Source organism: Bos indicus x Bos taurus, chromosome 29 (assembly GCF_003369695.1).
Source record: "Bos indicus x Bos taurus breed Angus x Brahman F1 hybrid chromosome 29, Bos_hybrid_MaternalHap_v2.0, whole genome shotgun sequence".
Taxonomy (NCBI): domain Eukaryota; kingdom Metazoa; phylum Chordata; class Mammalia; order Artiodactyla; family Bovidae; genus Bos; species Bos indicus x Bos taurus.
Genome location: NC_040104.1, coordinates 44,183,586 through 44,200,098, shown reverse-complemented (window position 1 = coordinate 44,200,098; position 16,513 = coordinate 44,183,586). Strand labels below are relative to the sequence as shown.

Genomic DNA, 16,513 nt, shown 5'->3' with positions numbered 1-16,513 from the left:
GAGTGAGTAATAACTATTGCTGTGTGACAAATTACCACATATTCAGCTACTTAAAACAATTTTTCAATATTCTATTGAACTTTCTGGAGATCAGGAGTCTATGTAGAGCATAACTGGGTTCTCCAATCAGGAGAAAACAGGCTGAAACCAAGGTGCATTCCTTTCTGGAGGCTTTGTGGAAGAATCTGCTACCAAGCTCATTCGAATTTTGGTGGAATTCAGTTCCTTTAAGTCTCCATTTCTTTGCTGGTATGACCCAGGGGCACACAGAGCTCCTCAGGGCCACCTGCACTCCTTACTGGGCAGCTCCCTCCATCCTGCAGCTTGGTGCTGTGCTTAGTCACTCAGTCCTGTCTGACTCTTTGCAACCCCATGGACTGTAACCGTCAATCTCCTCTGTTCATGAGAATTCTCCAAGCAAGAATACTGGAGTGAGTAGCCTATCCCTTTTCCAGGGAATCTTCCCAACCCAGGAATCCAACTGGGGTCTCCTGCATTGCAGGAAGATTCTTTACCAGCTGAGCTACCAGGGAAGTCCCTCTTGAACTCTTTCTCCTGCCAAATCCTACTCATGTTTCAATGTCTTTTGTCAGGAAAAGACATTCACTTTTTATGGACTTTCCTGATTATGTGAGACCTACTAAGACTTACCTCCCTATTTCAAGGCTACTTTTCGTGGGATCTTGTCTGCATGCTAAGTCACTTTAGTCGTATCTGACTCTTTGTGACCCCATGGACTGGAGCCCACCAGGCTCCTCTGTCCATGGGATTCTCCAGGCAAGAATACTGGAGTCGGTTGCCATTTCCTACTCCAGGGGATCTTCCTAACCCAGGTATTGAACCAATATCTCTTATGTCTCCTGCACTGGCAAGTGGGTTACTAGGAGCGCTGCCTGGGAAGCCCCCTTCAGATATTAATTATATTTTAAGTATCTCTTCCCAGCAGCATCAATCTAGATTAGTCTTTGATTGAAGCAGTAGCCGGTGTGACTGCACCAGCGTGAGAATCTTACTCATGTATCCCTGGCTCTTTACTCTGTTTCCTGTCCTCCTTCATGTGCCTCTTGAATATGATCCCCTTAACATTTCTCAGAGCTACTGTCACTGTATGTCATCACTTTGGAGGCTCTAGGCAGTATGGAACATGCTAGAGTGTTGGAGTAAGAAAGATTTGTAGGATTTTGAGTGGGTTATTTAATTCCTCAGAGCCTCAATATGGCTCAGAGGGTAAAGCATCTGCCTGCAATGCAGGAGACCCGGGTTTGATCCTTGGGTTGGGAAGATCCCCTGAAGAAGGCAATGGCAACCCACTCCAGTACTCTTGCCTGGAAAATCCCATGGACAGAGGAGCCTGGTGGGCTACAGTCCATGGGGTCTCAAAGAGTGGGGCACAACCGAGTGACTTCACTTTCACTTTCAATGTCCTCAATGGTAAAAACTAGAGCTAATTATTACCTCTAAGGCCTGCAGAGAATTAGGAAAGTGGTATAATGAAATTCGGGCTTCCTGATGGCTCAGGTGGTAAAAACTCTGCTGGCAGTGCAGGAGACCCAGGTTTGAGCACTGGGTCAGGAAGATTCTCTGGAGAAAGAAATGGCTACCCACTCTAGTACTCTTGCCTGGAAAATCCCATGGACAGAGGAGCCTGGTGGGCTACAGTCCACGGGGTCGCAAATAGTGGGACACATCTGAGGGACTAACAAAAATATAATGGAAATCACCTGACTTACATAAGTCCTGACATTTCTTCATTCTTTTGAATGTTCCCATATAGCTCCTCCATCTCCATCACTTATCATTGGAAATGGGACAAAAATAAGATTTACAAGCCCTGGAGATAAGGTGATTTTCAGTCAATAACCTAACCATTTTCTCAAGAAGTCTATATTGCTGTTCACTTTGGAATTAGTTCATTAGTGTTAACTGATGTACATTCATAAGAATTTTCATTTAAAAGCTCAGTATCTTTCTTTGTTTTCACTATTTTTTAGGGATCCTAATCTCTTACTCCCCCAGGGGCAGAAAGCAAAGAATATTACATAAAGACAGACAACCAGTCAGTAGACTTCTAGTATTAGGGAAAAAAAAGTCCCCAAATATCTGTTAAAATGCTATTGGTAATGCCATATATCAAAATGAATCTGCCACAGGTATACATGTGTTCCCCATCCTGAACCCTCCTCCCTCCTATTGTAAAGTTAAATAAAATAAAATTTTTAAAAAAATGCTATTGGTAAGAGATTTGGCAAGATGATGATTACACGTGAGTAGAACAGCAGTTTCCATAATAATTCTGTGGGCTGTGAACAGATTTTGAAAAAAAAACAAAAAATGCTGAGATGCAGCCTAATGAATGTACTCATTAACCTTAATAGCATCAGGTAGAGGAGAGGACCAGTTTGGAGGAGGCATGAATTCAGCCCTTCAGAGTCATTTTATAAGGCACATCCAACAGTGTTGTTTTCTCGGTTACAAATGAATACAGGCAGTTATCTGAAAAGAATGCTTTATAAACTGAAATTTGCTTTTTAAAGTCTAATTTTCTAATGTTATGTTAAACATACATTAAGTATTTAGCATGTTCAAGGCGTTATAATAAACGTTAAGGATAAGATGTCCAAAACATGAAATTTATAGTCAATATAGAGAAAACATAAATGAAGGTACCTAATTTTTTTTTTAAACTTTACATAATTGTATTAGTTTTGCCAAATATCAAAATGAATCCGCCACAGGTATACATGTGTTCCCCATCCTGAACCCTCCTCCCTCCTCCCTCCCCATACCATCCCTCTGGGTCATCCCAGTGCACTAGCCCCAAGCATCCAGTATCATGCATCGAACCTGGACTGGCATCTCATTTCATACATGATATTTTACATGTTTCAATGCCATTCTCCCAAATCTTCCCACCCTCTCCCTCTCCCATAGAGTCCATAAGACTGTTCTATACATCAGTGTCTCTTTTCCTGTCTCATACACAGGGTTATTGTTACCATCTTTCTAAATTCCATATATATGCGTTAGTATACTGTATTGGTGTTTTTCCTTCTGGCTTACTTCACTCTGTATAATAGGTTCCAGTTTCATCCACCTCATTAGAACTGATTCAAATGTTTTCTTTTTAATGGCTGAGTAATACTCCATTGTGTGCATGTACCATAGCTTTCTTATCCATTCATCTGCTGATGGACATCTAGGTTGCTTCCATGTCCTGGCTATTATAAACAGTGCTGCGATGAACATTGGGGTACACGTGTCTCTTTCCCTTCTGGTTTCCTCAGTGTGTATGCCCAGCAGTGGGATTGCTGGATCATAAGGCAGTTCTATTTCCAGTTTTTTAAGGAATCTCCACACTGTTCTCCATAGTGGCTGTACTAGTTTGCATTCCCACCAACAGTGTAAGAGGGTTCCCAAAAGCATCAACATGTTATCTCTATGAGAGAAGAAATATTGTCTTCTGGTTGACCTCCCTATTCCCACATATCTAGCAAGTTATTAGTTACCCAATACTTATTCAGTGAATAAGAAATAAATGTCACAGGATTTTGTAAGCAGAGAGGAAGGGACTATTAAACCAACGGGAGCTTGAGAAAGGTTTTAATAAGCTGCATTCAAGTTTAGTCTGTCTGCTTGATAGATGAATTGGACTTTATCAAATCAGGAAAAATGTGAGGGGTTAAAACAGAGGTGACTCTCCATGCAGAGGGACCAGCATACTCAAAGGCTTGGAGGTGTGAAAGTCTGATGTATTGGAGGAATAAGAATCAAGTACAGTGTCTCCAGTACACAGTATGTGTGTGAAAGCCGCAGCAGTACCAGTATTACCATGCTGATGCTGCTGCTACTAAGTTGCTTCAGTCATGTCCAACTCTGTGCGACCCCATAGATGGCAGCCCACCAGGTGCCGCCGTCCCTGGGATTCTCCAGGCAAGAACACTGGAGTGGGTTGCCATTTCCTTCTCCAATTCATGAAAGTGAAAAGTGAAAGTGAAGTCGTTCAGTCGTGGCCGAGTCTTAGAGACCCCATGGACTGCAGCCTACCAGGCTCCTCCATCCATAGCATTTTCCAGGCAAGAGTATTGGAGTGGGGTGCCATTGCCTTCTCCAATCATCATGCCAAGTGGGACTAAAGAGTTCAGTGACCAAGAATAACTGTCTGTGCCTGGCATACCCACAACCCTACCTCCAGCTCCCTAATACACACATGCACACCTGACACAAATTTAATGACTACTATCCAGGTCAGGAAGCAACAGTTAGAACTGAACATGGAACAACAGACTGGTTCCAAATAGCAAAAGGAGTACGTCAAGGCTGTATATTGTCACCCTGCTTATTTAACTTATATGCAGAGTACATCATGAGAAACGCTGGGCAGGAAGAAGCACAAGCTGGAATCAAGATTGCCGGGAGAAATATCAATAATTTCAGATATGCAGATGACACCACCCTTATGGCAGAAAGTGAAGAGGAACTCAAAAGCCTCTTGATGAAAGTGAAAGTGGAGAGTGAAAAAGTTGGCTTAAAGCTCAACATTCAGAAAACGAAGATCATGGCATCTGGTCCCATCACTTCATGGGAAATAGATGGGGAAACAATGGAAACAGTGTCAGACTTTAATTTTGGGGGGGTCCAAAATCACTGCAGATGTTGATTGCAGCCATGAAGTTAAAAGGCACTTACTCCTTGAAAGAAAAGTTATGACCAGCCTAGATAGCATATTGAAAAGCAGAGACATTACTTTGCTATGGTCCATCTAGTCAAGGCTATGGTTTTTCCAGTGGTCATGTATGGATGTGAGAGTTGGACTGTGAAGAAAGCTGAGCATCAAAGAATTGATGGTTTTGAACTGTGGTGTTGGAGAAGACTCCTGAGTCCCTTGGACTGCAAGGAGATCCAACCAGTCCATTCTGAAAGAGATCAGCCCTGGGATTTCTTTGGAAGGAATGATGCTAAAGCTGAAACTGCAGTACTTTGGTCACCTCATGTGAAGAGTTGACTCATTGGAAATGACTCTGATGCTGGCAGGGATTGGGGGCAGGAGGAAAAGGGGATGACAGAGGATGAGATGGCTGGATGGTATTACTGACTCGATGGACATGAGTCTGGGTGAACTCCAGGAGTTGGTGATGGACAGGGAGGCCTGGCGTGCTGCAATTCATGGGGTCACAAAGAGTCGGACATGACTGAGCAACTGAACTGAACTGAACTTCTCAGAATGGGCTTCCCTGATAGCTCAGCTGATAAAGAATCCACCTGCAATGTAGGAGACCCCCGTTTGACTCCCAGGTCGGGAAGATCCCCTAGAGAAGGGATAGGCTACCCACGACAGTATTCTTGGGCTTAGATGTTAAAGAATCCACCTGCAATGCAGAAGACCAGGGTTTGATCCCTGGGTTGGGGAGATCCCCTGGAGGAGGGCATGGCAATCCACTCCAGTATTCTTGCCTGGAGAATCCCCAAGGTCAGAGGAGTCTGGCAGGCTAACGTCCATGGGGTCACAAAGAGTCAGAGATGACTGAGTGACTAAGCGCAGCACACCTTCTAGGAAAAGTCATTCTGATGCCTACATTTTTGGTCTGGTATTGCTCCTTCTAACACTTTGAGATGATTTATTTATGTTGTTTGCCCATGGCAGATATCTCCCCAAGAACTCTGCAGAGTTATACTAAATAATCATGTTGCCATTTGAGAGTTCAACTAATGAAATCCTTACCCGTTGTATGTGATTAGCCTTCCATGTAAATAAATCAAGAGACAATAGATGTAAAAACCAAGAGTTTAGGAACACCCAGAATACTAATTGAGGTGATGGGAGAATAAATCTCAGGAAGGCAGGACTGGAATGCAATTTTCAGTAAGTGACGATTCAGTGACTGGGAACCTAATGAATTGTACTGTTTATAGGAAGAGTGAATAAAAAGAGAAGAGGATGTTCAGTCTGAAGGATAAATGAGGAAACTTCCAGTGGGCTAGAAGTCAGCATCACCCATTCAAGCAGGCCGTGTCTAATGGACTACCAGCTCCTTGAGGGCATGTATTGGCAGCTACCACACTATCTGTGCAATTTGAATGTACAGAATATGCATAATATGCATTCAAATGCTTATTAGATTAATTAATTGGAATAAAAAGAACATGGAAACTGTTACTGGAGGATTACTTGACTCAACTTTCTGTGTCACACACTTTTTTGTTTCCATAGCAATAACTTAAAATATATATTGAGGATCTTCCCTGGTGGTCCAGTAATTAAGAATCCACCTGCCAGTGCAGGGCACATGGGTATGATCCCTGGTCTGGGAATATTCCATGTGCCGTAGGGTAGCTAAGTCCGTCGGCCATAGCTACTGAGCACACATTCTAGAGCCTGAATGCCGCAACTGGGAGGTAGCTCCTGTTCGGTGCATCTAGAGGAAGCTGTGTGCAGCAACAAGTACCCAGATAGGCCAAAATAGAAATAAAGTAACTAACTGATTAAACAAAGAGAAACCAGGGGACTTCCTTTGTGGTCTAGTAGTTTTTTAAAAAGATATATTAATACAAAATGAGGAAAGAAAAGAAAGAACATATTGTCTGCATTGTACAGATTTATATTTTGATAAGAGAGACAAATTTTTAAATTATTGATCAACTCTGTTTAACATTCAATAATTAGTAAACCTTTCTCCTTCATAATTTTCCAATGATATTTTATTACTATGGATCCTTAAGGGGTTCCACATTCCAGAATTATATTTTGTAATTAATTCTACTGACTATAAACCCTGCAGTAATTATATTACAGCCATGATCACTGGCCTGCTTTAAATATCTATTAGTTAACACAAAAATAATTAAAATAACAATTCTAAAGTTAAAATGTTTATAAGGATATAATTTTATAGAGCATCAGATCTTTAGAGTGCTATGATTTTCATTAGCTTTACCTTTTTTTTGAGTGCAAATAGCTATTTCTCAGCATACAAAATGCTAAATACAATAGTAGAAGGTGGATTAAAATGCTACTGCACCACAGCAAAGATTTTTAACCTGTACTTTTTTACACTCATTAATTTTATTTGCAGAGAACAGAAATCCAGAAGAAACAAAGTGCTGGAGAGCATATAAAAGGAAATTGGATCATTGCAGAGCCCCTACTTGTATTCATTTCCCTCCTTTTTCAAACTCAAACCTATTTTTCTATACTTTAACCTAGGATATGGAGTGACAATGTCACTTACAGTATCATTAATGTTTCCCATAAACCATAAATATCTTCCTTTACCCACTATTCTCCACATAACTAGTCCTTGGATTTCTGAGAATTCCTTACAAATAACCTCTTCCTTCCCACTGCTAATACAACCATCCATTAGTTTCCTTAACCACTGACGCATATTTCCTAACTTGATTCTCTAACACACATCTACAAGGTCTCCTGCCAGGAGAGGCTTTTCTAACTCTCCTTGCTATTCTTCAGAACTCTGCATTCAGATGGGTACATCTTTCCTTTTCTCCTTTGCCTTTCACTTCTCTTCTTTTCACAGCTATTTGTAAGTCCTCCTCAGACAGCCATATTGCCTTTTTTGCATTTCTTTTTCTTGGGGATGGTCTTGAACACTGCCTCCTGTACAATGTCATGAACCTCCATCCATAGTTCTTTAGGCACTCTATCAGATCTAATCCCTTGAATCTATTTGTCACTTCCACTGTATAATCATAAGGGAATTGATTTAGGTCATACATGAATAGTCTAGTGGTTTTCCCTACTTTCTTCAATTTAAGTTTGAATTGGCAATAAGGAATTCATGATCTGAGCCATCCTCATGCGAAGAGTTGACTCATTGGAGAAGACTCTGATGCTGGGAGAGATTGGGGGCAGGAGGAGAAGGGGATGACAGAGGATGAGATGGCTGGATGGCATCACTGACTCGATGGACGTGAGTCTGAGTGAACTCCGGGAGTTGGTGATGGACAGGGATGCCTGGCGTGCTGCAATTCATGGGGTCACAAAGAATCGGACACGACTGAGCAACTGAACTAAACTGAACTGATCTGAGCCATAGTCAGCTCCCAGTCTTGTTTTTGCTGACTGTATAGAGTTTCTCCATCTGGGGCTGCAAAGAATATAATCAATCTGATTTCAGTGTTGGCCATCTGGTGATGTCCATGTGTAGAGCCTTCTCTTGTGTTGTTGGAAGAGAGTGTTTGCTATGACCATTGCATTCTCTTAGCAAAACTCTGTTAGCCTTATGCCCTGCTTCATTTTGTACTCCAAGGCCAAATTTTCCTGCTACTCCAGGTGTTTCTTGGCTTCCTACTTTTGCGTTTCAGTCCCCTATGATGAAAAGGACATCTTTTGGAGGTGTTAGTTCTAGAAGGTCTTGTAGGCCTTCATAGAACTGTTTGACTTTAGCTTCTTAAGCTTTACTTGCAGGGGCATAAACTTGGATTACTGGGATATTGAATGGTTTGCCTTGGAAACGAAGAGATCATTCTGTCGTTTTTGAGACTGCACCCAAATACTCCATTTTGGACTCTTTTGTTGACTATGATGGCTACTCCATTTCTTCTAAGGGATTCTTGTACACAGTAGTAGATATAATGGTCATCTGAATTAAATTCACCCATTCCAGTCCATTTTGGTTCACTGATTCCTAAAATGTCAGTGTTCACTCTTGCCATCTTCTGTTTGACCACTTCCAATTTACCTTGATTCATGGACCTAACATTCCAGTTTCCTATGCAATATTATTCTTTACAGCATTGGACTTTACTTCCATCACCAGTTACATGCGCAACTGGGTGTTGTTTTTGCTTTGGCTCCGTCTCTTCATTCTTTCTGGAGTTACTCTGCACTCTTCTCCAGTAGCATATTGGGCCCCTACCGACCTGGGGAGTTCATCTTTCAGTGTCCTATCTTTTCGCCTTTTCATACTATTCATGGGGTTCTCAAGGCAAGAATAATGACGTGGTTTGCCATTGCCTTTTCGAGTGGACTATGTTTTGTCAGAACTCTCCACCATAACTGGTCCAACTTGGACGGCCCTATATGACATGGCTCTCAGTTTCTTTGAGTTAGACAAGGCTGTGGTCCATGTGATCAGTTTGATTAGTTTTCTGGATTGTGCTTTTCATTCTGTCTGCCCTCTGAAGGATAAGGATAAGAAGCTTATGGAAGAGAAAAGGAAAGATATACCACCTGAATGCTGAGTTCCAAAGAATAGCAAGGACAGATAGGAATGCCTTCCTAAGTGATTAATGCAAAGACATAGAGGGAAAATGGGAATGGGAATGGGAAAGACTAGAGATCTCTTTTAGAAAATTAGAGATGCCAGGGGAACATTTCATGTGAAGATGGGCACAAGAAAGGACAGAAACATATGGAACTAGCAGAACCAGAAGATATTAAGAAGAGGTGACAAGAATACATAGAAGAACTACCAAAAAAAGATCATAATGACTCAGATAACCACAATGGTGTGAACACTTACCTACAGCCGGACATCCTGGAATGCGAAGTGGGCCTTAGGAAGCATCACTACGAACAAAACTAGGGGTGGTGATGGAATCCCAGTTGAGCTACTTCAGATCCTAAAAAACGATGCTGTGAAAGTGATGCACTCAATATGCTAGTAAATTTGGAAAACTCAGCAGTGGCCACAGGACTGGAAAAGGTTAGTTTTCATTCCAATCACTAAGAAAGGCAATGCCAAAGAATGTTCAAAGTACTGCAAAATTGCACTCATCTACTAGCAAAGTAATGCTCAATATTCTCTAAGCTAGGCTTCAACAGTACATGAACCAAGAACTTCCACATGTTCAAGCTGGATTTAGAAAAGGCAGAGAAACCAGAAATTAAATTGCCAATATTTGTTGGATCATAGAAAAAGCAAGATAATTTCAGAAAAATGTCTACTTCCACTTCATTGGCTATGCTAAAACCTTTGACTGTGTGGATCACAACAAACTGGAAAATTCTTACAGAGATGGGAATACCAGACCACCTGACCTGCCTCTTGAGAAATCTGTATGGAGGTCAAGAAGCAACAGTTAGAACCAGACATGACACAATGGACTGGTTCTAAACTGGGAAAGGAGTACATCAGGCTGTATATTGTTACCTTTCTTATTTAACTTATATGCAGAGTTCAGCATGTAAAATGCTGGACTAGATGAAGCACAAGCTGGAATTAAGATTGCAGGAGAAATATCAATAACCTCAGAAATGCAAATGACGCCAACTTCTTGGCAGAAAGCAAAGAGGACTAAAGAGTGAAAGTGAAAGAGGGGAGTGAAAAAGCTGATTTAAAACTCAACACTCAGAAAAACGAAGATCATGGCATCCAGCCCCATCACTTCATGGAAATAGATGGGGAAACAATGGAAACAATGACAGACTTTATTTTCTTGGGCTCCAAAATCACTGCAGATGGTGACTGCAGCCATGAAATTAAAAGACGCTTGCTCCCTGGAAGAAAAGCTCTGACCATTCTAGACAGCATATTAAAAAGCAGAGACATTACTTTGACGACAAAGGTCCGTCTAGTCAAAACTATGGTTTTGCTAGTAGTTATGTATGTATGTGAGAGTTGGACTGTAAAGAAAGCTGAGCACTGAAGAATTGATGCTTTTGAACTGTGCTGTTGAAGAAGACTCTTGAGAGTCCCTTGGACTGCAAGGAGATCCAACCAGTCCATCCTAAAGTAAATCAGTCCTGAATATTCATTGGAAGGACTAATGCTGAAGCTGAATCTCCATAATACTTTGGCCACCTGATGCAAAGAACCAACTCATTGGAAAAGACCCTGATGCTGGGAAAGATTGAAGGCAGGAGGAAAAGGGGACAACAGAGGATGAGATGGTTGGCTTGCATCACCAACTCAATGGACATGAGTTTGAGTAAACTCCAGTAGTTTGTCATGGACAGGGAAGCCTGGTGTGCTGCAGTCCATGGGGTTGCAAAGAGTTGGACACGATTGAGTGACTGAAGTGAACTGAGTCAATATATAACCTTGTTTCATAGATATTCCAATATAAAAACACTTTACTTTACATATACATATATATATATAGTTGATGAATTCATATTCAATTCATAGAAAAACAGCCCTGTACTCATGCCTGAATGCATCTGACTTTGTATGTAAAGCATATCACAGATTTCTTGCCATTGGGAACTCTAGATAACATATCAGTATTATATATTATATACTTGGGGGTATTTTAAACAGCAAAACCATTTTTTAAATTCAGTTAAATTGGAGGATAACTACTTTAGAGTATTGTGGTGGGTTTTGCCAGACATCAGCATGAATCAGCCCTGGCACACATGTGTCCCCTAGTTCCTGAACACCCCTCTCAGCCCCTGCCCCACTCCACCCCTCCAGGTTGTCCCAGAGCACTGGCTTTGAGTGCCCTGAATCATACATCAAACTCCCACTGGCTATCTGTTTTATATGTGGTAATGTATATCCTTTGATGCTAAAATCACAAAATACAAAAATTTGGCACTTAATAGACAATGAAGAAAATGTCTTTAGAGTAGCAAAACTGAAGCAAAAAAGCAGAGGTTCACCTTGTCCAGCTTCCTCTGTGAACATGCACATCAGGAGACTCGAATTTTTTGCTACCCTGTGCATGTCTAAGAGTGACCATAAAAGTGGTCTGAGTATTGAAATGGGGGCTGCAAATAAATTTTAGGAAACCCATGAATTTGCAAATTCAGAATATGCAAATAATGAAGAATGACTATATAGCAAAGAATTGGAAGGAAAGTAATGAAATGGATTATAAGGAGATGGTTAAAATGCCCACCAATTAGAAGAGAGAGAAACCAGACAGATGGATGGACAGATAGACATAAAGAAAGGAAGGAAGAAAGAATAGATACTAAATCTATAAAACTGCTTTAAATGTGGTACATTTTCAGTTTTTCTCCTTATCTCCCCCTACTTTTTTATCTAACTTGGTAAAATTTATGTCACCCAAGTGGCGCACTGGTAAAAAATTTGCCTGCCAGTGCAGGAGATGCAAGAGACACGGGTTCCATCCCTGGGTCAGGAACATCCTCTGGAAAAGGAAATGGCAACCCACTCCAGTATTCTTGAGAATCCCATGGACAGAGTAGCCTGTGGGCTACAGTCCATGGGGTCACAAAGAGGCAGTCATGTCTGAGCACACACACACACACACACACACACACAGGTCACCCAAAAGCATTACAGTAGTGCCAGAATCCTAAGAGTCCACTCTAACAATGCAATGGAAAGCATTAGATAGTAGAAAGGTAAGCCCAAGGTTTTCTTGGCTATTCATTTTTGGATTTATTATTCCTTACTAAGAGATACCCTATCATCTTAAAGCAAACCTTAAAAGCATATTTTTATGAAAATGTTAATATTTAATAAGCTAAAGTCAATAGAGCACCATCTAACTTAGCCAATATGGATTGAACTTTATTGAGACTTAGATGGCAAATATTCCCCACTAAGCTTAAACACAATAACCCTTTTCTGTCCACAGATACTGGAATTTTCTGTTTATGTACAAACTATGCTACAGTTTTTATTTTGCTGTTGAATGGAAATCCCTACAACAAACCTGTTTTAAAATCAGCTTACTTATATACTACTGAAAAAAAGATCATCTTTTACTAAATTAAATGTAGAAATTAATTCCTGGGGGAAAAAAAAAGAAAGAAAAAAGCTGAAGAATGTTATGAGAGAGGAGTAAATTAACAAACTGGTCCTGACTTTTTAATGGAAACATTACCTCCAGAAAAGTTTATCAAGACAGGCTTTTTACAATCCCCATTAAATTCAGTGAATGAATTGTGAAGGGTAAATTGGACCCATTATAATCTTAACATTTCTTATGTAATACTCATAATCACAGCATTACATAAGAGCAAGCTAACACTAACAAAAGGAGCAATTTAAATTTCCCCTTCTTGGAGAACGCCGCTCCGCCTGACAAACAGGGCTTCCTGTCCCATTTGCAGCACGCCCATGCATCTCCTCTAGTGCCAGTGAGACCCACACTCTCCTATCAGTGATATAATAAACCCTCCAAAACAGAGCGAGAAAATGAAGCAAACAAGCCCACTTCATTTCAACTTGTCAGCTTTAAATAAAACCTCTGCAGCTGAAAATGAGAAACTTGAGGGAAGACAATGTGTGAAGTAACCACTTTCAACTTGGGGACAAAACATATTCCATTACTTGTTTTTTCCTGATCTGCCACAAAAGTTTCTGAAATTTCAGCAGAGATCATTTTTAATAAAATCTTTTCTTGTCAAGGAGGACTTAAGAGGAAGAAATTGCTTATTTTTTCTGTTTGTTTATTTTTCCTCCTTCTTCACCCACTGATGCCTTCGGAAGAATCTCAAGTTATCCTCAGCCCCTATGATATCTTAATGAGTAATCTGTGACCTTTGGAACAACTCTCATCAATTTTTAAGTCAGAGTTAGTATAGCAGAACACACTGAAAAAAGTACATGCTTTTTTTTTTTACTTATTCTAATTTATTACTTACATATTACTTACATAAAACCTTACATAATACACAGATTTTATATCCAAAATATTGGAGCATGCCCTCTGCTTACTGAAATAAAAAGTATAAAAAACAAAAATGCATTGGGAGGAAGATAAAAAGAAATGAACATTCCAATAAATAGAAATACCTGAATATTGGTGAAATAAATAATGATTGTTAATGTAAACCATTTCACTCAACTTTTCCCAGTGACTACTGCCCCTCACCCAGCTTATCTCCAAACCCTTTCCTGCCTTGCATTCAGGAGGCTCCATTCCACTCTTCCTCTCAACTCTCTCCATGTCATCTCTTCCTTCTTTGTTGTTAGCCTTTTTTCATTGTTAAATTTCCCTTGACTTTATTTACTTCTCCTGAAAGGGCACGTGTGCCTCTTTAAAGGACAGTTAGTACTGCTGGGTCCAGCAGATACACAGCATAAGCTATGCATATTTCAAATGACAGGAAGGATGGGAAAAGTCAGACACTTTTTTCCTGAATGTCCCAAGGTGTGTCCAGATTTCAAAGAAACACATTTTTATGTCTTTTATTTCCAAAGTTTTATCTCATGTATTTTCCAAATAAGCTTAGAATACTCTTCCTTATTCTGTTACACTATTATAATAGAAACTCTCCAATTTCAAACTTGTTTTGAAATTCCTAGGTTACTTTGAGTGATCAGTACATAGAATGATATTGATGTTGAAGAGTATGATTCCTGTCACCATCGTTGATGGCCTGTTGTTAAGAAGTTGTTTCAATGACTCTAGTGTAAAGAGACACAAAAGCTATGACCAACCTAGACAGCATATTAAAAAGCAGAGACATTACTTTACCAACAAAGGTCCATCTAGTCAATGCTGTGGTTTTTCCAGTAGTCATGTATGGATGTGAGAGTTGGACTATAAAGAAAGCTGAGCACCGAAGAATTGATGCTTTTGAACTGTGGTGTTGGAGAAGACTCTTGAGAGTCCCTTGGACTGCAAGGAGATCCAACCAGTCCATGAAAAGGAAATCAGTCCTGGGTGTTCATTGGAAGGACAGATGCTGAAGCTGAAACTCCAATACATTGGCCACCTGATGCAAAGAGTTGAGTCATTAGAAAAGACCCTGGTGCTGGGAAATATTGAAGGCAGGAGGAGAAGGGGACAACAGAGGATGAGATGGTTGGATGGCACCACCAACGTGATGGACATGAGTTTGAGTAGGTTCTGGGAGGCCTGGCTTGCTTAGTCCATAGGGTCACAAAGAGTCAGACACGACTGAGTGACTGAACTGGTACTGATAGTGTAAAACATGATTTCATATGTGTATTTTACATGTATCCTTATTAAAGAAGTATCATGGGATAGGAAAGAGGATATGGACTATAAGGACTTCGGTTTGGGCTCTGATGAATCAGTTAATAGAATGATCATGATCAGAAAGTTTCTCTTGTTTAACCACTCAGGAAAATCCCCTCAAGTAGGAAATGGCAACCCTCCCTAGTAGTCTTGCCTGGAAAATCCCATGGACAGAGGAGCCTGGCGGGCTACAGTCCATGGGGTCACAAAGAGTCAGACACAAGTGATCACACACACACACTCACACATCATTACATGTAAAATGTAGGAAAAAAATGAATATCATATGATGGTTAAATTAACATTAGGTATATTTTAGAAGTATTTTTCAGTTTTACTTTATGATCCTTATCATGATTTATTATTAAGTAAAGGAAAAGAAATATACTTAAAATTAATTTAACCTAGCTATTAAACATTCAGTAAATAGTGTGAACGGTGATATATAGCTTTCATGATTATACTCTATTTTACAACCAGTGAAATTCTGCCAAAAGCATTAGGTTATTCTCTGCAGTCCAAGGTAAGTGAGACCAGTACCTTCCAGCATTCTTAGACGCAAAGTTTCCATTGTATTTTGCACTTTTTATCCTATTTGATTTGAGCTGCTATCTCAATAATCATGTAGTATAATGTAAGACCATAGTGTGGCCTGAGTGCCATTTACTGATGAATGTTTTCAAAACGATAGCAAACAGCATCATTTTCTCAGACGAGACCTGTTCTGAGCTGAGGGGTTTTTGTTTCCCCACAGTGACGGCTGGGCTGACAGGTATGACGTGACAGATGGCTATCAGCGAGAAGCTGTTGGTGGAATCACAATCAAGCTCCAGTCTCCCGACGTCAAGTGGTTTGATGATTATTATCTGAAGCTCCGGCCAGAAACAAACCTCCGAAACCCTTGGTTTCAAGAATTCTGGCAGCATCGCTTTCAGTGCCGGCTGGAAGGGTTTGCACAGGAGAACAGCAAATACAACAAGACTTGCAATAGTAAGCAGATTTATTCTTTCATTGAAAGTGGGTAAGGCTCCAATTTAAGTGAACTGTGTTATGAGGATAGCGGCTGTCATCTGTTAGAAAGGAGGGCTCTTGTATAGAGTGGGTACTGCTTCTTAGAGGGAAAAGAAAACATAAGAGAGTAAATGTTCACTCTATTAAGATTGCAAACTGTTTCTATCATTCAGGATATTGGCAGTGTACTACAAAGCTAATGTGAGCTCCAGAAAGGAACTCTTCTTGACATTTTTGAAGGCAAGAACTACATTCTGGTTATTTTGATTATCTTTAGCAATTAGCACAGTGGAAGGCACATAACAAGGGTTTCATGTATGTCTGAAAAATGAATTAGTGCATGTTGAAGGACGGACCAATTCCTACTTCCATCAATAAACTATAAAACAGTAGCAAGGATTTGCTGTGTATAATTATGATGTTCCAGGAGACATAAACTAAGCAGAGCCATTCAAATGATTTATAAGGATTCACAACGAATCCTTTAGTTGTAAGGGTAACAAGATGAGGAAAACTAGATCCTGCCCTCAAGGGATTTATTGTCTAGTTAGGGAGATCATGATGCCAACAAAAGTTGCACTTCAGTGTTGTACATGATGTAATAGGAATTTTAAACAAAGGGTTTGGTCAGTTTTAT

At 40.3% G+C, this 16,513-nt stretch overlaps 1 protein-coding gene across 4 annotated transcripts in view; it reads left to right on the top strand.

Moving 5' to 3' along the window:
• Positions 1-16,513, top strand: part of GRM5 (glutamate metabotropic receptor 5) — a 643,881-nt gene that overhangs the window by 440,985 nt on the left and 186,383 nt on the right. For all 4 annotated transcript variants that reach the window (XM_027531649.1, XM_027531651.1, XM_027531653.1 and 1 more), the window contains exon 4: positions 15,620-15,855. In XM_027531649.1, coding sequence (XP_027387450.1) covers positions 15,620-15,855 — 236 coding nt within the window. The remainder of the gene's footprint in view (positions 1-15,619; positions 15,856-16,513) is intronic.